The sequence below is a fragment of the Hippopotamus amphibius genome, chromosome 2, assembly GCF_030028045.1.
Source record: "Hippopotamus amphibius kiboko isolate mHipAmp2 chromosome 2, mHipAmp2.hap2, whole genome shotgun sequence".
Lineage (NCBI taxonomy): Eukaryota > Metazoa > Chordata > Mammalia > Artiodactyla > Hippopotamidae > Hippopotamus > Hippopotamus amphibius.
In genome coordinates, this window is record NC_080187.1 from 18,193,129 (window position 1) to 18,215,856 (window position 22,728).

The 22,728-nt window shown below is 42.1% G+C and overlaps 1 protein-coding gene across 4 annotated transcripts in view; it reads left to right on the forward strand.

The window, feature by feature from the left end:
• Window positions 1-22,728, forward strand: part of ASTN2 (astrotactin 2) — an 887,719-nt gene that overhangs the window by 339,476 nt on the left and 525,515 nt on the right. For all 4 annotated transcript variants that reach the window (XM_057724291.1, XM_057724290.1, XM_057724292.1 and 1 more), the window contains one exon: window positions 10,780-10,926. In XM_057724291.1, the coding sequence (XP_057580274.1) occupies window positions 10,780-10,926 (147 nt within the window). The remainder of the gene's footprint in view (window positions 1-10,779; window positions 10,927-22,728) is intronic.

Below are 22,728 nucleotides of genomic sequence, written 5' to 3' on the forward strand. Positions count from 1 at the left end.
AGGGGGTGTTTGGGGTTCCTGTGAGTTGCGATGGTTAAGGCAGACTTCCAGAGATGGGCGTTCTTGAATAGTTCTTGAAAAGTCGATCTCCCTTTGACATATTAAGAAAAGCAGGCAGGACAGCACATAGGTGTGGGGAATGCACGCAGCTGGACGCAAGGAAAGGGGCAGGCAAACTTACCTGTGGCAGAGGGTTTATGGAATAGTAGGTGGAGGCTTATTTCCCATTACCTCTCAGGTACAATCCGCAAATCAGGAGAAAGAGGTGAGGAGGAAGGCACACGGAGATTTGAGGAAGCCCCTTTCTTTAGAGGCAACGTGATGTAATGGAGGAAACATTGAGTTTGGAGGTCAATAGCTCTTGGTTTCTGTTCCCTTTCTGCCCCTTGCTCGTTCTGAACCTTTGGGCAAGCCAGTTAAACTCTCTGAGTTTCTGTTTCCTCCAATGACAAATAACAGCTGCATTGCCTAGAGCTGACGGTAGATGTGTGGAATAAAAGAGTTCCTGGTAGTAAAAGCCACCACAGCACACCTAGTAAACATGAAATGCACAATAAACAGCATTTCTCTCCCCCTGCTTTCACAAACCTTGAACCAAAGTCCAGTGACATCTTCTCAGAGAATGGAACAGTGACTTTTTTGGCAAGCTCTGAGGAAAAGCAGCTAGAAATGTGCCTCTTATGAAGATGAGAGGTGATTGGCCCTGATCTTCCTTGGTAGCCATAGAAAGCTGTGGCTGCGTTTTGCTCTGTCCCTTTGCACCCACTGCTTGGTCCCCACTCTTCCTGGCCATTGCCCTTTGCATCTGTGATGTGGGCTGAAGTGGCCATGCAGCAAAACAGCCTACTGTCTACGAGGGTGAACCCAGGGATCAAGTGCCAGTATTCTAATTTTTCTCCTTTTGTAAGTCAGTACCAGCTGATGAGCACCTGTGAATCTGAAACTCGTATGACCTTTTCTTCCTCCTTCTTTCCTATTTATTTCTGAGCTTTTCTAGAACTTTCACTCTTTTGAATCATCTCCATGGTTTCGCATTCACACACTGCAGTCTCATCTCTGGAGTACAGCATCTTTTCCCTTCCCCTAATGCATTCCGTCAGCCTGTTATATTCCAGTTGAACAGTATTTAACCTTTTACACTGGCTTCTTCTCCCTGCCTCTTTTCCTTCCTTGCACATATTTTCCTGTGACTCTAAAGTCTGTGTTCCTTAAATTTTTTTTTCTGGCTTTATTGACATATAATTGACATACATCCCGGTATAAGTTTAAGATATACAACAAAATGATTTGACTTACATATTTTGTAAGTTTACTTAGCAATAAGTTTACTTAGCATCTATCATCTCAAATAGATACAATAAAAAGAAAAAAGCAAAAAAGAAGAAAAAAACATGTTTTCCTTGTGAGAAGCACTCTTAGGATTTACCCTCTTAATACCTTTATATATATTTTATGTACATCATGGTTAACTACATGTCATCATGTTGTACATACATCCCCAGTACTTATTTATGTTATAACCAGAAGTTTGTACCTTTCATTCACCAGTCTTCCAATTTCCCCTTCTCCCAACCACCATCCATGGTAACAACGAATCTCATCTCTTTTTCTATAGTACTTCTTTTTTTTTTTTAGATTCCATAGGTGAGATCATACAGTATTTATCTTACTTTGTCTGACTTATTTCACTTAGCATAATGTCTTCAGGGTCCATCCATGTTGTTGCTCCTCACAGGATTTACTCATTTTTTTTAATGGCTAAATAATATTCTGGGGGCGGGGTGTGTGTGTGTATGTGTGTGTGTGTGTATTCTCACAACTTCTTTATCTGTAGCTGGACGGTTAGGTTGTTTCCATGTCATGGCTATTAGAAATAATGCTGCTGTGAACATGGGGTACAGATATCTTTTCATGTTAGTGTAAAACTACCCTTAGGAACCAGGGGAGTGCAGACCTTGGAGTCAGACGAGACGGACCATGAAACTGTCCTCTCTCACTTCCCTAAGGTTAAGCCTTGGTTTTCCCATTTTTAGATAGAGATAGTAATCTCTACCTTGCAAGACTGTCGAAAAGGTTAAGTAGACAAATATAAGTAAAGTCTTTAACACTGTGCCTGGCATAGGAGCAACAGTTAATTATTGGGAACGGCTGCTATTCCTAACAGTGACCTCTGTATGAACTATTAAACTAGCTCATTATCTTCCCTACTTTGCTCCATAGAACAATGGTTCTGCAGTATAGCAATACTTTGGCTAAACATCGGGTTAAATTCTGCTAAAGATAATTTAATGTAGACCTTTTCAGGGATTTTAATACCAGCTACAGGTGACTATAGAATGTAGCATATCCCAGAATTTTTTGAAAGGTGATTTTTTTTTTTTCTTTTCAAGATACATTTTGTTTTGTGGGCAATACTGCTCTGGCTCTTTGGGACATTTGGATACACTTGTGTGGTCAGTGGTTCTGGAGGTGGGGATCACAGATTCTAGTCCTACCTTCACATCTCACCAGGAGACCTGGGTCGCGTGTCATAGAAAGAGCACTAGACTGTGGGTCAGGAGGTGTGGCCTGGTTTTTCCTCTGGTGTCTGAATGTGGATTCACCATTAAAGTCTCTGGTTCCTCATTTGTACCCTGGAGATAATAGCATTACTCATTGCATTGGATTTTGGTGAAAAGTGAATGAAATATTTGTGAACAATTTGTAAACTAACACGAATTGAAAAAAATATGGCACAATCTGTGTCATCCTCATCACCAACACCATTGTCACCACCCCACTGTCATCACCTTGAAGTTGCCTTCACACTTCCAGGAACAGGTGTCTGCAACTGCCAAAGAGAAATCCAAAGAGCCAGCTATGTGCAGCCCCATTCAGTGTCTGCTGTCAGTGCCTTTCTGGTCAACAGGGTGATCCAAGCCTGCATTACAGACCCAGTCCTCATCCATGGGGCAGGGCCAGCCCAGGGGGCTCCCCAGGGACCTCACGGATAGTGACTGGCCCCACACAGCTCAACTGAACTATTTTCTGGGGCTCAGAGAGGAAGAGAAACGGCCATCGAGCTTGCCCCTCCCACCATCTGCCCTCCTTGTAAGTTTCCCTCCGGTGATGCAGAGGTCCCCTTGAGGACGTGTGGTCAGTATCAGGTGAGAAAGTGAAGCCACTGTGAATCCACCCGTAGTCATCACAGGTCCACAGGGCAAGCTGAGTTCTGTCAGCAGATTGACTTTAGGTTTGATTCTTCTCAGCTCAGGCTACGTCTAGATATTGATGGAGACGTTGTGGAGAGTCACGGTTAAGAACGTGGGCTCTGAAGTCAGTTTTTTAAAAAGTTTCAGCCCTATTACCTTTGAGCTGCGTGGCCTTTCGCAAGCAGTGGCCTCAGTTTCCTCTTGTGTAAAGAATGGGGGACAGTAGACAGCATCTCATGGGGTTTCTGTGAAGATAAGTGAGATATTACATGAAAAATATTGTATTGTATTGTCTGGCACGTAAGTGTTTTTTATAAATGTTAGTTATGATGATGATATTCTTTGCTAGGAAAGCCATTGTAGAAAAAGCAAATTTATGCAAAGTGTAATTAAGAGACTCAAAATATGACTTTAGAGAAATAAAGTAAAGCTAGCGATATTTGGTTTGGAGAATAGAAGGCTCAAGGCAATTGCATTGCCACCTTTACCTAACTAAATAGCTGCCTGGAGGAGGAGGTCTTGGATGCATCCCTTGGCTAGGACAGCAGAAGTTGGCTCACAGAGTGAGATTCTAAGACTGTTTAGTACAACTATCTGAATATAGAATTGCTGCTTTGTAGGAGGTGACTTTGCTGTCTCTGAAAGTATGCAAAGGCTGGATGAACATTTGCACAGATCTTATAAAGGAAAATTCCAGGGAAGATGGGAGATTGGGGAAATTACAAATGATTTCAAGGATACTATGAATCTGAGAGCGCCAGGTTCAGAGAGCCGGAGAACACAGGAAACTAGTTCACAGCCGAAATGGGGAGAGGAATAGGAGAGACTTGAGCCCTAGTGGGCAAGACAGGGAAAATTATGCCCTGTATTGACACATCGCACTGAAGTAGTGTGTGCAGAATCCAGACACAAGGCAGGCTGAGGAAAGGGGGCCGCCTTCCCCAGAGTTCTGAGAAAGCCCCCATTTCAGATAGTCTTTCCTCCTGCCTCCTGTGTGACACTCGCACTTGTCAGACGACGTGTCCCAATTTTAGTTTCCAAAAATACACAGAGACGCACAGAGGCACTGGAGCTCAGGTGTGGCAGGAATTCCGTGAGGTCTTCAGTGAGGTTAACAGGGCACCCTACCAATCTGTGGTGGTCACCCTGATATGCAGGAGGCTTGGCAGCCTCTCAAGGGCTTTTTGTATGATTTCCGGCTGGGCAGGGACCAATCTTCATCAAAGAAGTCAATGAATACATTTGACTAGAAAAGTATCAATAGCAATATTCCAATACTGACACCTCTTGGTAGAATGGGGAATGGCATTTAAGCATTCATTCATTCACTAGACATTTATTGAGCACCTAATATATCCCCAGACCTGCTTATAGACACTGGAACTAATAGCAGGGCATAAAAAATGGGGTCTGACACATAGTAGGCACACGTTAAATAATTACTTATTGAATGAATTAATTCCCAGATAAGGACATTGAGGCTCAGAGAAGTAAGGCGACTTGTCCACGGGGGCCAGCAGCTGAGTGTAAGAGCCAGGATTCCAGCTTGAGCCAGAGTGTCACGCGGCCTCTTGATATCCACGTAAATGCCAAGTATTGGGCAGTGGGGTGTTAAGGAATTGAGAAAAAAAGGGATGACACCAAGATAAGTAGATCCCTAAGTACATGTGCTTGGTCTTATAACTATAATCTCTCATTTAATCCACACAGCTGGTCTACCAGTTAGGGTTTATCATTGTCATTTTATAGATTAGAGCAACGAGGCTCTGAGAGTGTAGGCAACTTGCCAAAAGTTAGAAGCTACTAACAGGAAGAGTTTGGATTTGGATCCCTATGTCCAGAACCTAAACTGAACCTCTTTCTTTTGTTCTAAGTGGCATTTCTACCTTTTGGGCTCCTTCACCCTAAAGTCTGGCTTCCTGGAATCTCTGTCCCTCACCCCAATTCCATATGCCATTTCAAGAAAGAAATGACGTCTCAGCTTAGGACCCAGCCTCTCGTCCCCTGGGACAGCGGGAGGATGGAATCAATGGGAGTACAGCAGCTTTAAGTTTTCCACACACAGTGGTCTGATGGGGTTAGATCTATTTTCTTCATTGTAAAAAGTGATTGATTCAATTCCTGATTTAACTTAAATTTGATTTTCCTCTCTCAACCTGGCATTTCCAAACTGAGAATCAATCAAACCCCAAATTATAGGCAGCATGTGGATCAACAGGGCCGAGTTATTTCCGGTTGAATTTCTCAAGCAATGCATTTTATGCCATTCTCTGCTGCCATGAGAGGAATTGAGGGGTAAGAGGGAGGGGAAGTGAAAGGGAAATTAGATTATTAACTTTCTGCAGTTCCAGCAATCAATACGCCCCGGTGAAATTCTATTCCCACGGCACAGCTCACTCCCTTGTAACTGATGGGGAGGGAACTGCAAACTGGAATGTGAACCAGGGATAACCGTGACCCTAGCCGTCCGAGGATGCTCATGTCATGATCTGGAACTTTCATTTATTGAGGTTTTTGTTTGATTGTTTTTTCCAATCACGTGCATCATCTTATTTTGTCCTCAAATCAGCTCTGAAAGAAGACCGTTGTTCCAGTTTTTTCAGGTGGAGACATTGTGCCTTCTCAGGGTTAGGTCAGTGGGCAAGTGTCACGTGAGATTTTGTGCTTAAGCCAGGATTTGAACATAGGCATGTCTCTCTCCAAAGATCATGATCTTTCCACAACTGCATAATGCCATCCTGGGACCCTTATTCTGTGGTGAAGTGAGAGGTAGCGTTGCCGTGAAATCCGTCTAGGGGCTGGATTCGTGATCTCCGAAGGAAAAGGATTTCTCCTCGGGATCAATGACAAGCCATCGCTCAGGTTTAAGTCACAGAATAACAGTTTATGAAGAAGAGAGTACAACAGCTTCTGGCACAGACACCAGAAGCGGGTGGAGAGACTCACTAAGGGGTCTTACATGAGTAGGTTAAATACCTTCAGAATAGTTATAGCATCCACCTTTGCCTAAAGTTTACCGTTTCCTTAGGAATTTACAATCATTGGTAATTATCAGAACAAAGAATTTCGTTACTCAGTGATCCATTTCGGATAACCATTGTCCCAGTACCCTTGTCGCAGTCACAGGACAGAGTCTTTAGGGTTTAGAAAGATCAGTCACAGTTGGCCATGTTTTTCCAGTTCTACCACCCTTCCCCCGGCCGAGTCATCCCCCACCCGGCACTCTCAGTAGTATGATATGGGGGAGAGGATGGAAAGAACTGGTTCTAATCCTGACTCTGCTGCATGCAGGTTGAGTGACCTTAGAAAAGTCATTTTATTGCTCTGCCCCTCTGTTCCTGTGCAAACCAGAGAGAGCAGTAACAGTTTGCTGTAAGAATTAAATGAGATCATTTCCCTTCACTAAAATGTACGCTTCAAGGACATTGGGTGTTTTGTTAACTTTCTTGTCCCCTGTGCCTAGAACAGTGTGAGGGAAAAGTTGATGTTCAGTAAAAATTTGTTGGCTGGATGGAGGGATGGGTGGATGGATGTGTTAGGCGTAGTTCCTGGATCATGTTAAGAAGCCAACAAACGGAGGTTCTCTTCCCTGTTTTTGCTTCCTGCGATGTGGTGCAGAGCCTGGGTGAGGAGGGGTTGCGTATTATGGGATAGATAGTTTCTACCTCGTTGCTGTCTATAGCTAAGTGCTTATGATCAGTTCCCTAGGCCAGGAACACTTAAAAAGTCACCTCTGTTTGAGTCCCACTGTGAAGTTTCTGCCAGAGCTAGTTGCCATGGAAACTCCCTAAGCCCTAGTGGCTGCTCCACAGGCATCTGGCCTGAGTGCAGGCTTGACCTGCATGCTTTCTTCTTCCTGGACTTCAGAGACAACTGTGGTGTTCCAGGTATTCTCTGAGTAAATGGCTACCCCAGGATGCTGTTCATTTGCATTCTCTCTTCCACTCCCTCTGCTTCTTAAAACTCTCCCTGCACTCTCCACTCCGTGTGTCTTCAATTTCTGTAAAGAATAATTCAGTTCTTAATATGTTCTAATAATGGATTGGACAAAGAGATAAATAAGTCCTGGTTTCTGCCACAAATTATGAGATAAATACCAATGTCTGGCTTGGAATGATCATTTACCAGGGGCTTATCACGTGCCAGAAACTGTGCTGGCCATAGGGCATTTTCTGTCTCTTTTAGGTATTACAACACTCTTGAAGGATACATCATCTCATTCTTATTCTCCAGATAAGAAAACTAAGGGCCAAAAAGTTAATGTGACTTTACTCCCCACCTCACTGACTCTTAAAGACCTTGAATTACCATGAAGGTGTAAATGTAGGGGATGCAGTTAAAGCAGCATGAGCGCCGTGGAGCTAGTATGAGCAATCCTACTCCTTTCCCTCAACCCTCTTCCCCCAACCAGAAATCAGCCCCATGGTGCCTGGGTGGTATTTCCGGTAATTGGTTAATTAGCAAAAGGAATGTCTTGGTCACATCCGTTTCTGCCGCTGCATGGGCCAGTCTGAGAAAGGCTTTCTTGGACACTCCCAGGGCACTGTTGTCCACCCAGGGCGTCCACCTCCCCAATGCCAGGCGCCTCTAACCACCTTTCACATCTCACGCTCTGGACCTGGTTCACCTCCCCAAGAGTTTGTTCCTGCTGGACTCATCTTTACATGTTCTTTCTCGCAGAACAGCCTCTGTAGAGTGTAGACCGGAAACGCAATGCTGCTGCTGTTATCTGGGGGCAGGGCGAGGGGGAGTTAAATGTCTAGGCTAGGAGTAAAACATTGACTTCTTAAGGGAAGGCCTACGTGAGGCACCAATGCCTAGTCCATCCCCTTTCTGGTAGAAGACATCGAAGTTAGCTTGATTGTGCCATTTAGGTATGAAACTGTTGATATCATCAGTGTTTGAAACAGCTACTTGTGGCTCCCAGGTGAGAGAGAAAAGGTGTTCCTTTTTATGTGGTCATTTTAAGTTTAGGGATTTTCCCTCTCCTGACACCAGAACTATCTTTTTATCTTAACTTCTCTTCTATTTAACTTATATTCACCAACCGTAACAACCACAAATATATGAATTGTCCCCACCATAGGCTGTGCCTTACTCTAAGACTGGCAATAAAGACAAAGCCCCTGTTCTTCAATTAAGCAATGTCTAGGTTCTGGGCAGGGAACTTGGTAGGAGAAACATAAAGATGAGATGGGACCCCTTCCCTCAAGCAACTTGCTCTTTCTTAAGAGAAAGAGATTTTCATACAAAAATCCTGAAATGGGCTGTTAAGGGTTCCTGTCCCATTAGAGTCCATCTGTCTGGCAGTGTTGGCTGTGTATGGTTGACATGAATTTTGGTAGATCAGTGCCTGTGTCTGGCTAATATTGTTATTATCACTTCTGGAAGATATGATGCACTTATTGAGATGCTACCACATTCCAGACAGTGTGCTAGGCATCAGGATACAATGGTAAGTAGAAGATACAATGCCTGCCCTCAAGGAATTTACCATCAAGTTACTAGACTCGAGTGTTTGAATAAGATATTTTAGGAAACACAACAAATGTAGGCAGTCTGTCTCCCTAAAGGGAGAGGGGTTTACACTTATGATTAATTTCAGTGAGTGATGAAAGAGAAGGAAACAAGTGGATTTCTATGCAAAAGAAGTAATTCCTATTATTAGTATTAACATGATGGAGAGCGCTCACTGTGGCATCACTGCAGTGACGCAGCCCTGCCAGCACCTAGACTGCGTACGAGAGAGCAACAGGAGGAGGTATGAGTGTAGGGACCCACCGTGAAGGCCTCAGTTGCCAAGTTTATCAGCATGGACCACATCCTATGGCCAGATGCTGTATAACAGCTCGAGGAGTTCCACCAGGGAATGAGATGGGAAGATGTACCCATGCCTCCCTTATCTCACAAACAAGCAGACAATAGAAGAGATGAGGGGAAAGAGGTAGAAATGCTAAGGGCATAGAATACATAGGATGGCATGATGTTTAGATGCTGTAAAGGAGGAAGACAGAAGACTGAAAGATGACATCTAGGTTTCTGGCCAGTTTAAACGGTGTTGCTTTCAATACTTTGGAGAGCCCAGGGGGAGGAGGAGGAGGAGGCTTTAAGGAGAAGATAATGTGTCCAGTTTTGAACATGTTGTTTTGTCATATTCGTGGGATATTCAGAGAAAGATGTCTGGGAGGTTTGGGCCTAAAGGTTTGCTCCAAGTAAGACCATAGTGGGTAGGGGGCTTCCTTGGTGGCACAGTGGTTAAGAATCCGCCTGCCTATGCAGGGAACATGGGTCTGATCCCTGCCCCAGGAAGATCCCATGGAGCAACTAAGCCTGTGTGCCACAACTATTGAGCCTGCGCTTTAGAGCCCATGAGCCACAACTATTGAGCCCATGTGCTGCAACTACTGAAGCCCACACGCCTGGAACCCGTGCTCCGCAACAAGAGAAGCCATGGCAATGAGGAGCCTGCGCACCACAACGAAGAGTAGCCCCCATTCACTGCAGCTAAAAGAAAGCCCGCACACAGCAAAAAAGACCCAACACAGCCAATAAAATTAATTAATTAATTTAAAAAAAAAAGACCATAGTGGGTAATAGAAATTTGGGAAGCATTGTTCTAGAAATGATAATCAAAGCCTTGAAATTAGATGTGAATAGTAAAGCCTAAATAATGAGGCCCAGTGGGGACCCAGGACATAGTCCATAGAAGTTCTTTGCTGGCCCAGTGCTCTCCTTGCCTTGCAGATCCAATCTACTCATTCTACTGCGACTGTGAAATTGTCTTTAATTTTCCCGGGCAAAACTCCCCTCCCCATCCTATGCCCTCTCTACCAGCTCTTAGCACAACTTGCCTTGGATTCTAATTAGCTATGGATAAGCCTGCCTTTGTCCTCTAGCCTGTAAGCTCCTGCAGAGCAAGAACTATTCTTACTCTACTCTATATGTGTCTCACATAGTAGGTCATCAGTAAATGCTTGGGAAATTGACTCGAACTGATCAGCCTCTAACAGTCTGAGAAGCCCTTCTAGGTGACAGACATCGTATATACTCTATGCCAGGTGATCATCGCAACCACGTGTGAGCTGTGTATTATTATCCTAATCATGGACGTAAGAAAACTGAGGTTCAGAAAATGAAACAGGTCACACAGCCAATGTGGACTGAAGCCCAAATTGGAACCCGGGATGGTCAAACTCCAAAGCCCAGCTCCTTTCCCGAGGCTCTGAGTTCAATAACACAGCAACTTCTCAGTTGCTTCTAAAGTGAGTAGAAAGTTTAGTATCATCAAATTATTATCAAGAATGACCAGCCTAATTGAGAGCAAGCGAGTGAGAATTGCCACAATTTGGAGGGTTTGTTTTTTTTTTTTTTTCCCATGTATACCAAAAGGGATAAGTCCATTTTGCAGAGCGTTAAATGAAGACCCAACAAGGGATCCCTGAAATGTCATTGCAAGCACAGAGATTGGAGAATGTGGTTTCTTTTTCCATCTTCCCATTTGGAAAACAATAGGATTCCCACATTCCATGCTCTTCCTGTCTCGTCACCTCATGGGCTTACGTGTCTTTGTATGTGCTTGTGTTACTAGGTTTGCTGAAAAGCCCAGTGAACAAGACGGCCCTGACGCTGATTGCTGTGAGCTCCTGCGTCCTGGCCATGGTGTGTGGCAGTCAGATGTCCTGTCCGCTCACCGTGAAGGTCACTCTGCATGTGCCTGAGCACTTCATTGCAGACGGTAAGAGCTGAGCATCGGAGATGCCCCACCCCTACTCGGCATCTTGCACCCCGTCTGCTCGAAGGTTCCCCATGCGTGGCCCAACCTCAGAATTATATTACCCAAAACAGAGAGAGCATCCAAAGACCTTAAAAGAGGTCTGTATCACTTAGAATCCTGGATTATTTGAATGGAACTAAAGACTGCTTTTATTCCATGGGCAAGGATAAGGTTCGTTAATAAAGAATTCAAATGTGAATGCAGGAAGATTGAGCTACTTCAGAGAACCTGCTGTTTCTTATCATGCTTGTGCATCCTAAACTAAAAATACCTCTCCCCCAATATAGTCTTTGCTAATTAAAAAATACAACAGAGAAGACTGTGTGAGCTTTGTTGGAACTTTCTGAGTGTCCTGGTTCATACTCATATTTTATTCCCTGTAAATGTACTTTACAAGCATGTTATATCCTACCATTTACTCTTCACCCAATTAGTTTGAATTAATGAGACCCTGTAGTCTCTATACTCATTCGCAAAATGTGGTTCAAGAAACTGATTAAGGTGCTTGATATCTATTGCTAAAGTGCCCTCCAGAAAATTGTTCCAGTTTATATACTCTAGCAGGATGTGATATGTTTCCCCAAATGCTTGGCATTCTTAGTAATTTTTACAATTTACAAGACGTATACTATAACTTTTCCTCTATATACAATTGCAAACAATTACTTTTCTCTATAGCAGAAATGTATCCATTTGGGGGAAGAAAATTTTTTTTAATTGAAGTATGGTTGATTTACAATGTTGTGTTAATTTCTGCTGTGCAGCAAAGTGATTCAGTTACACATATATATACATTTTTTATATTCTTTTCCGTTATGGTTTATCATGGGATATTGAATATAGTTCCCTGTGCTATACAGTAGGACCTTGTTGTTTATCCATTTTGTATATAATAGCTTACATCTGCTAACCCGAACCTCCCAATCCCTCCCTCTCTTCCTCCCTCCCCTTGGCAACCCACCAGTCTGTTCTCTATATCCATGAGTCTGTTTCTGTTTTGTAGATAGGTTCATTTGTGTCAAATTTTAGATTCTGCATGTAAGTGATATCATATGGTATTTGTCTTTCTCTTTCTGACTTACTTAGTATGATCATCTCTAGTTGCATCCATGTTGCTACAAATGGCTTTATTTCCTTCTTTTTTATGGCTGAGTAGTATTCCATTATATACACATACCACATCTTCTTTTTTGTCAATTTTTTTGGAGTATAGTTGATTTAAGATGTGTTAGTTTCAGGTGTATAGCAAAGTGGATCATGCATATATATACATTCATATATCCATTCTTGGATATGTATATATATTTATATCCATTCTTTTTCAGGTTCTTTACTCATATAGGTTGATACAGAATATTGACTAGAATAGTATTATACAGTAGGTCCTTATTAGTATTATTATTTTTAAATGTATTGAAAGTTACCATAAACACAATAAAGAAGACATATTAAGTACGCAGTTTAATGAATTTTCCCATGAGTTCACCCAGATCAAACATAAAACATTTCCAGCACCTTCAGCTTCTTTATGTACCCTGCCAGTGAATTTCCTCCCAGGGATAACCACCCTTCTGACTTTTAGTGCCATATTAGTACCATTATTATTTTTTGAAATCTTTTTCTGATTGGATATGAATTAGATAATTTTGAGATCCTTACTCTAGATTTGTCAGCCTTATCTCAATGCAACTCATTTTTATCTCTAATTTTTAAATTACAGTGTTCACAACTTAGCACCAGTCCCTTCAGTATGTTCTGTCCAAAGTGGAACTTTCACCTCCTTTCTCTGAAACCTCTAGACTTCTACTAACGCATCCTACGATTGCTTCTACTTCACCATAATGATCTAGCACCTACTGTAAATTTTTTAAATTATTTTTTTTGAGGTATAGTTGACGTTCAATATTATATGTTTCAGGTGTACAACATAGTGACACAATTTTTAAAGACTGTATTCCATTTACAGTTATTATAGAACATTGGCTATGTTTCCTGTCATACTATGTATCCTTGTAACTTATTTACATGTAGTAGTTTGTATCTCTTAATCCCCTAATCCTATCTTACCCCTCTGCCCTTCCCTTTCCTCTCTGGGAACCACTAGTTTGTTCTCTATATCTGTGAGTCTATTTCCTTTTTGTTATAATCACTAGTTGATTTTATATTTTATATTTTTATTTATATTTTTCAATAAACTGCAAGTAAGTTTAGTATTTCTTATATACTCTTAGTTGATTTTTTGACCTGAGCACAAGACTTTTGGTTCATCCCTATAAAATTGTATGTGCACATAAGGCAGGAAAATATGTGGATATGAGATGGCAGAGAGATAGTGGAAAGAGGCAGAAGGAGCAACATTTACTGAAGCAGCTGGGCACATAGGCTTAAGAAGCTTGAGACTGGAAGAATTGCCGGAACTTGGGTGTGGCTGGAACATGGGGTGGGAGAGTAAGAGTGATGAAAACCAGTAGGGCAAGTTTTGCCCACTGTTGCAGTCATGTGAACTTACCTTTTGTCACCACCAGTCACTATTCATTAACTGTAGATTGTTGGGTCTTAAAGACATTCACATTTTGAACATTTATCTTCATGCATGTAGAAATGGAGCTCCTAAGAGGCTAAGTAACTTGCTCAAGGTCATGATAAATAGTTTAATGGCTGAGATCAGAAACTATAGAATGGTACAAACAAAATTCAAATGCTTGCCCTATTATCTGCCACTTTTGCAGCCAAGTGAATTATTTACCTCTCTGTCACAGTCTCTGCATCTATAAAATGGGAATGATAATAATACCTATCTCATAGGATTATTGTGAAGCCTACAGTTCCATATTTCTCAGATTTTTAGATAGCGTGTAGCTGGGGAAAAAGCAAAATCAAAGGATCACCCAAGAAAACTGCAAAACTATTGTGGTGGCTTCAAAGGATAGACAAAAATGTGGTAAATTAAAAGCTGCCCTTTCTTGATAATTCTTATTCTGACCTTGTTAAACTTAAAACTTTTAAACTACATGTATGCTTGTCTGTTTCTGCCTCTAGACTGGGAATCTCTGTGAGGCAAGAGTATCCCTAGCGACAAACACACCACCTGGCCCGTGGTGGATGCTCAATAAATATATGTTGAATGAATGAATGGGGCCTACGTTAAAGCAGAGTTATGAAAAGTTCTGTGGGATTCTTCCACCAGATCTCTAAGCACGAAGGGGTGACTGAGTGAAGGAAAACTAAAGCAGAGAACGCATAGAAATCAAAAAAAATTGGAAATAACCATGAAAAATACAAGTATTAGAGACACAATTTAGCAGACATGGCAAGCACCATTAGGAGAACCTAACACAAAGTGTGTCAGTCTCGAGGCATAAGGGGACCCTCTTTCCCTCCATGCTATAATATCTTTGTAAGGAATGTACCCTCTGAAATGGGATATGTTTGGGTAAGTCTCATTTTTCTCATCTTTAAAATGGGGATTATTTTGAAAAAATTGAATGATGTAATACATATAAAATACCAATAGAGGATCTAAAACACTGGGATTGCTCAATAAATAACAGCTGTTATTACTCTTATTCCTAAAATGACCCATAAAGGAAGAGACATCAGAAGCTGGACTATAGTACGACAAGAAGGTGTAAGAAATTATACAGATGACAGTAGCTATTTTCAGTGAGGAAAATGGAGCAAGGAGTGCATTATATGCCCCCCTCCCAACCCCCGGCCCATGGAAGTCTTGTAATGCCTTCCCAATGGAAGACATTAACACTCAAAGATCCTCAGTCTTCTGGGGGTCTGCAGGAATCAAGAGAGCAGGTGGACAGCTGTCTAATAGTTCTAGGCAAGCAGACCTTCCACGGCGCAATCCCAGTGCCTCTTGTGGGTGGATAATCTCTGTGCATGGTTCATTCCATCCTCCCAACAGGTCTTCAAAGTGATCTTTATTACCCTCATTTGACAGATAAAGAAACCAGGACTTGAAACACAGTAGAGTCTTGCTTTCCATGGGGGTGGAACATGATCTGACAAAGAAAAAAGTATATGGATTGGACTTAGTGGGGTTTCTAGCTCTGCTTTCTGAAGATATGAGAGTGTTAGGCAGGGAGGCAAGAGGGGAAGTGATGACGACGGTGCCTATTTTCTTGAGCCCTTGTCATCACTTGGTGTTACTATTTATACATGCATTAAGATACAGCATAAAGAAAAAATGCAGATTGCGTGTGTATAATTAAATTATTTTCTATATATATTTATACATTAGATCAAAATAGAGGCCCCCACCCAAGGCCACTGCCTTAGTTATAAACAGCAATACCAGCAAGACAAGGCCTATCATGATAAAAGCAACCCCTGTCAAATGGGAGAGAATCCATTGAGACAAAACCACCCAAGGAACAAGGCCAAGGGAGCTCTCACCTTTCTTACCTCCCCCATGAAGCCTAAGCTGCCAAGCTGCCAGCCCTTTCTTCTCAGACAGAGCTCTCAGCCAGCCTTGTGCGTTGGACTGTCCATGGTGCTGAAGTATTGGAGGTGGCTGAGTAACGGGCCCAGTCTTCAGGAAGAAAATGAGTTTTGCACTCGTGTTACAACATAGTTGTACTCGATGCTTGCTGCCCATTACACGGAAAAGATCAGCATGATATAGTACTTGTCCAGAACCTAGCTGGCAAAAACAGTAAATACTAACAGAGTCCCCATCCAAGACCTTGGCAAATATCATCCCTTCCTTTGTCTAGGCCTTCTCAAGACCACTGGTGGCTTTTTGTTCTGCTAAGCACATAGTGAAGAGATAGACTAGGTTTGTGTCCAAATTTACTGAATTTGGCACTTGTTTTTCAGCTGTGGCCTATAAGTGATCTGTATTTGGGCCACTTGAGCTCATGATCTCCAGAACAAGTGAATCACATTCTCTAGGAGCAGAGCCCAAGTGTTAATATTCTTAACAAGAACTTGAGGTGGTCCCTTAACAGAAGGTTGAAAGCTACATCAATATCTCTGTAAGTGTTACTTTCCTTTCATCTAACAGATTAATAAATCCTTGAGACCTCTCAGAGCCCTGATAAGGGATTTTGCGTTCTTCCATCTTTTACTTGATCAATGCTGTATTAATGCAGCTGCCTCATGGTACAATTCCAGTGATTGTCCATAGCACTGAATACCATGTGAATGGTCCACTAGGAGTTTTATAACAAAGGAGCTCTTATCACATGGAGTTGGGCTGCATCCAAATTGCCCCACAGGTAGCATTATTGATGAATGGTTATTGGTTACCATTAAAAGCTCATATGAGCTGAGATGTTAGCTTCTTCATCCCTCGAGTCTCCCAATGTATATCAGGATATATCCACAATGTATATCAGGTTATATTCATCCTGGCCCTATAGTAAAGCAGTAGGAGAGACAACTTTTAAAGGAATAAGCTGTCTAGATTAAAGGGGTGAAATGTTTCCACTCTAGTGTAGATAGATAACACTATACCTAGAGTCCTCTGTTCTATTTTGTTCTGGTAGTTGTGCTTTAAGAATGTCAGTGATATATTGGAAGTCATCCAAAATAAAGGAATTGCATCCAAGAGATTGGAAAAACACTGTTGTACCTAATAACCTCTTAAGGAAAGGGTGGAGGAGAATCATTCTATAAGTAGAGTTGAAGGAACTTAGACAAAAAGTGAACTTAGAATTATTGAGCATGTCTGTTATCAATATGGTATTCTTCAAGACACTTTACATGGAGTTACATATAATTCACATAACAAAACCATGAGGCAAGATTTAGCATCCTCTTTTTGCATAAATGGAAGGTAGTTTTTAGGGATGTTAAGTGATTTGGCCAGATTAACACACAGATATGAAACATGAAACCCCAAGTCTACCTGAACCTCCGATCTAAGCTTTTTCCATGTTCCATGCATCCACAAAAATGACCATGATAATTACCATTTGTCTTGAAAAGGAGGCAAGCTTGCTCTGGAAGTCCCCAGGAAGCAAAATTAGAGCTATATGGGTGATGAGGGTGGTCAGAGATGAGAGAAAATTGAGTCTTAGTCTGAAAATATCTTCACTTTCTAAGTTTTAGTCTCATCTATAAAGTAGGGGATAATGGCAGTACTTATCTCATAGAGCTATTGTGAAGGAAAAATGAAATAATGCTCATAAGACTTTTAGCTCAGTACCTGAGACCTAGTAATGGCTCAATAAATCGTATAAATGTTAGTAGTTGTGATAATACTTTTTTAATATTAGAATGGGGTCATTGCAAGGTAATGAGTTCCCCATCACAGGGAATTTCCTGAAAATAGATGACCACATTTCTATGAAGCCATAGAAGAAAAATGAAGGAATGTCTTTGGCTAGGGTGCAAAATATTTTGAATCGGCGCCATTTTACCAGACTGTAAATTTTTTTTTTTTTTTTTAAGATTGTCATCCTTGTTTAATCTTTGACCTCAAACGCACTTTTTTTTTTTTTGGGGGGGGGGTACACCAGGTTCAATCAACTGTTTTTATACACATATCCCCGTATTCCCTCCCTTCCAGACTGTAAATTTTTAAAACAATTAAATGTTTAGGACCTTTAGAGTATGTTTGTTTATTGTTTACTTCCTCATCCCTGAGTATCACCCATTCTTTGCCTAGGCTTAGACATGGAGTGAGACTCAGGAATGGGTTATGGCTAGTGATGTCTCTTGACTAAATACACCCCCCTATCCAAACACAGACTGTATTCTTTTATGTTGATATGCTCATTGCATAAATATCCATGCCAAAATATCTATTTGTTAAGGTCAAGTTGATGTGTTAGCATTGACTTTTGGGTTGGAGTAAGGTTGTATTCAAGTCTTCTCTATTCCCTATGACTGAGGAATTGGGGATTATAGGTTCATTACCAGCCTATGAAATCATCAAGTGGAAACGTTCATCATTAGGATGGCCTGGCTCATTAATATGCCACATGTGTAGCTGCTTTTGAACACAAAATTATATACAGTGAATCTTGTTCTACATTTATTTGCTTGTGCCCCTACTTTATGTCTTTCAACCCAAGAGAGTGAGCGGGTGTGTGGCTGTGCTGTTAATGAGGAATGAGGTTCATAATTGACTTCGGAGCAAGTTTGCAGTGATTTGAATACATGGGAGGAGTATTTTCAATTCTTGGAAGTAGAAGTTACACCATACCGAAGGTGACTGCTTAGTCACAAGCCACCAAGAAACTTGTCTAAAAAGAGTAGTTCCTTGGACATCTTGCTCTCCGGAATCATCTAGAGCTTTGTTTTAAAATGTTCATTTTTTAATTTCAGACCTTTGAGCGCCATGGAACATGTTCAGGTGTAAAAGTGCTCTACAATGTGACCTCTGCCTTTTCCATCCTTAACTCGCTTGCACGCACTGAATGCTATTTAGACAAAGAGACTGCCTTGCTTTGTATTGCCTCATTTCCATGTATTGCAACCCTACCCATGTCTAAGACCTGACTTAATTTTCTCCTTTCTCCAGAAAACCTTCTTCAACAAAAAACCCAAAACTTCTTTAAAGGAAACACTGATCAGAAATAATCTCTCCTTCCTTGAAAGTTACATAGAACTGTGTTTGTACCTTTCTAATAACCCCACAGTCTAATGTCCATCACTGTAATTATTATGTGTGTGTCATTGGAACAACTGTCATAGTCCTAAGAACTGGCCTCCTGCTTTAAATCAAGAGCCTCTCCAATCTTTTCTCAACATTGCGAACAGAACGATCTCTTTAAATGAAGAATCTCAACATGTTGCATCCTCCCATAAAACTGTTCAAGTACTTCTTATTGTACTTGTTATGAAGATTGAACTCATTAACATGACCTTTTAGTCCCAGCAGGATCAGGCCCCTGCCTTTTTAGCCTCACCTTATACCAATTCCTCTATGTTGTTTTCTTAAATATCCTTGGCTGTCTCCTGCCCCAGGGCCTTTGCACATGTTGTTTTCACTTTTGGAAAATTTCTGCCCACCTCCTCAGTTTCCTCAGTACAAGTTCCATTTACCTTACAGTGATTGACCTCCCTTTTTCACATCCCAGTCTCTGTTAGGCCCATAACTAGTCATTCTCCTGGAGCCCTGCTCTATTCCTTCTTTGCACTTATTTCTATTTGTGATTAGATTCTCATCTAGTTAATGTTGGGCCCTCCCACTAGGTTGTGAGCTCCTTAAGGATAGACATCATATGTGTTTGTTTTGCACATTATATTCAGCACCTAGGACAGCATCCAAAACAGAGTGCCGCAGGCCCCCCCCCCACAAAAGCTTTAGTTGAATGAAAATAAATAAATGAATCAATAAAGTGATTTTAATGGCTAGATTGAAAATTCCTCAAGGGCAAAGCCACAGTTTATTCATGTCCTAAACGATTGTGAAGCCTAACAAAAGTTCTGACTCAGTAGACATATAATAAATTATGACTGTGAAATGAATAAAGGGAGGAAGGGCAGACAGGTGGATACAGATGCCCTAAGAAGATACTTCTGGGGGGAATGACGGTGCAAGAGATCTGAGGCTGCCTCCTCTTCTTATAATTGACTCCACTCCCCATGGTTTTTGTTCCCATCCCCAAAGATAAGAAACTCCAGTCAAACTCACATCTCTCCCCCTCCAACACCAAAATGAAACAAGCTTTATCCCAGAGCCCAGGAAGAAGGGAAAACATAAATTGAGCTGAGATTCAGAACGCCCAAGGGGGAGGTGGCAATGAAATACCAATAAACCGTATTAATATGCTGAAATCAGGAAGAATAGGTTGAACTCCAACCCAGATTTAATAACTATACGTGAGAGAGTGCGGGAGAAGGCAAGGCTAGGTTTCAGTCGGAATTAAAATGAGATCTGTAATGAAACTGGTGATATAATTATAAACTGTGAAAACTTTTCCCCTTCTCCCTCTTCTTGTACTTAATGGACAACTTGCTTAGCAATGGCCTGGAGCTGGTGCTGGGAGCTGTGGATACCCCCTAGAGTGGTTTCAGGTTTGTTTGTTTTTTTTTCCCTCAAACCTCTTCATTAGAAAAGCCTACATCCACAAAACCATGGAAGGAAAATAACTGCTTCAAGCTATTTCTTTCTTAAATTGTAACTGATCCCCAGGTTAAAAGTGACAAGGAGCTTGAGGGAGAACAAACCCTGGAAAACCATTCTAAGCAGCCGAACATGTTCAAGCTTTTAATGATATCACAACAGCCAGTTGGGTTGGGATTTTTAATGACACTTTGTGCTACGATGTTAACTTGGCTTCTGACCAGGATGAATTGTTACTAATTTTCTTTCTTAACAAAAGGGATAACTGAGTTTGACGTCCAAAATTGGAGACTAATTTCTGTGTTTTGATAGCAGATCGAGTCCAAAAATATATTAGTAGGAACTGGGGGCAGAGGATGGTTGTAAGCGGTAGGGAAATTTAATTTATTCTCATTAGTAATTCTATTCTGCTGTTGTGAGCAGAAGGCCACTTTGACTTTTTGACTAGGAGGAGAGAATGGCAGGTAGGAACTTTGATGGCAGGTAGGAGCTTTGATGGGATGGAGCTCAGGACTATAGATGCAAAGTGGTGTTGAGTTGTGGTGGTGGTGCAGCGCTGCTGGGATAGAGAAGGTCGCATGGTACAGAGGTTAGGTGCATCGATCTGTGGCCCAGGGGATGTGAGTTGTCCTCCCAGTTTTTCTGATTTTTACGTTTGTGACCTTGAGCATATTAATTCACCCCCCGATTCTCACTTTTCTCATCCAAAAGCAGTGTTGATACTTGTCGCCTCAAATGAGTGATAGTGGGGCTGATGAGTGTGGAAGCGCTTGGCCAGCTGTGAGAATAGATCTGATGATGAGAACGTTGTGCTTTTCCCTTTCTGTTTGTTCAGTGTTTTATTATTTATGAGGACAATAAAGAAGTTGGAAAGAGGTCTTAGTGGGTCTGGCCAGGTAAGTAGAAAGTACAATTTTAGAGAGGCTTAGCTTGGCCCCAAGGAAGAAATTAAATAGTTAAAAATTCATTGATACCACCACTTCCTGATTCATATGTAGTGCCTGTTTTCTTCCCTTCCTTCCTCCCTCCTTCCTGTGGTCAACAGACATAGCACGTCACCTTCGCTGTGGCATGTTCTGATGCTCAGGGATGCAGATATGGATAAAACACCGCCTCTGTCCTCTCCCAGTTTGGTGGTCGTGAGACACCACCAAGCAGATGAAACAGGAAATGCAGTGTGGGAAGCATCTTAATGGGGTTTGCACTGGGTGCTGTGGGAAAATAGGGGAGGGGCAGCCAAATACTCCCAGCTGGAGATGGGGTGTGGTGCTAAGGAGAGGATGTCTTGAGGAGGTACCACCGGAGTTGGGTTTTAGAGCCATTGATGCTTCCCCGGAGGTGATTGATGGATGACATAAGCTTCCCAGAGGGGGTCATGGATACTTTTCAAGGCAACCATATAGACCCTGCTGTTTAAGCCTTCTGGTGATTGTGATAATAACAATCCTGGGAATTGGTAACATTTACAGAACATTGCTAAGTGCCAGGCCCCCGCCCTGAGTGCTTTGCAAAGCATTACCTCGTTTAATTCTATTACCACATGTAGTAGATCCAGGCATTTTTCCCATTTTAAATTTAAGGGAATCAAAAGTTTATGTGACCACCTCACTGTCACATAGGCAGGAAGGGCTTGAGCAGAATTGTTTCAAATTAGTGGCCACAGGATGTGGTAGACAGAGAATTATTCAATGACAGGATCAGGTTCTAGCTCTGCCACAAATTCATCTTGACTTTGGGCAAATCTCTGCTTTTCCAAGCTCTTTTCAGGTTTTTTAATTGTGAAATGTGGGAAAGGGAATGAGATGGTACTTAAAATTCCTCCCTGGCCTAACATTCTAACAGTAGAATGAGAAGTCCTGGGGTTCAGAGTACCCCTTCAGTCATCACATTGGGTAGGTGACCTCCGGAGTCTTTATGCAGTCATCCCCTTAGCGTCCTCAGTCCTCTGTTTTCCTACTCTTGTTTGGGATAATCTGTAGCCAGGCAGCCCCCTAAGCAAGGATCTTAGAAGCAGAGGCAGCTGAGCAAACTTTTCACAGCCCACAAGTTGCCATTTGAAGAAAGCTTAGAAGGATCACAGCCAAGCTTGTGTAGGGACCACAGGCTCCCAGGGCTGCTGGGATGAAACAGAAAGTGGTGGGAAAGCCGCCTCTCAGTCTCTAGCTCCCAGCTTCAGCTGCCGAGGGACCCCGAACATCTCGGATGCCAGCAAGAGTATGCAAGGGGGAGGATGCATCATATTCAGAAGAAAATGATGAGATATGAGGAATAATTAAACCTGCGTATCCCTCCTGCTTCTCTATCTCCCCCTGCTCATTCCTCGCCCCTTCCCCCTCCCCACTCCCAGCCTCTGGTGCCTAGCAGAGCCTTGCTGTTTGGCTTTCCTCCCCAGCCACCCCTCTGAATTATCTAAGCCAAATATATCTGTAGCTGCACATCCTCCGGGTTTTGGGGCAGCTGTTGGCAACTTCCTGGAGCTCTGCTAAAGTCCCTGGGCACCAAACCCTTAGCTGGAATCATCCCTAGAGCCTAGACCACCGCTGAACTTTCCATGTCTTCCCTCCCCTGCTTTCACCCTCGTTCTCATTTGGACTTTATCAGTGAATCCATCCATCAAGATTGTCAGCTGACGCTGCTGAGTGTCTGCTAAGTGCCAGGACTCATACTGCAGAACTAACTCAGATACTATCAGCACTAAGGGAGTGTGAGGTAGGGGAAAGAACAGGAGATTT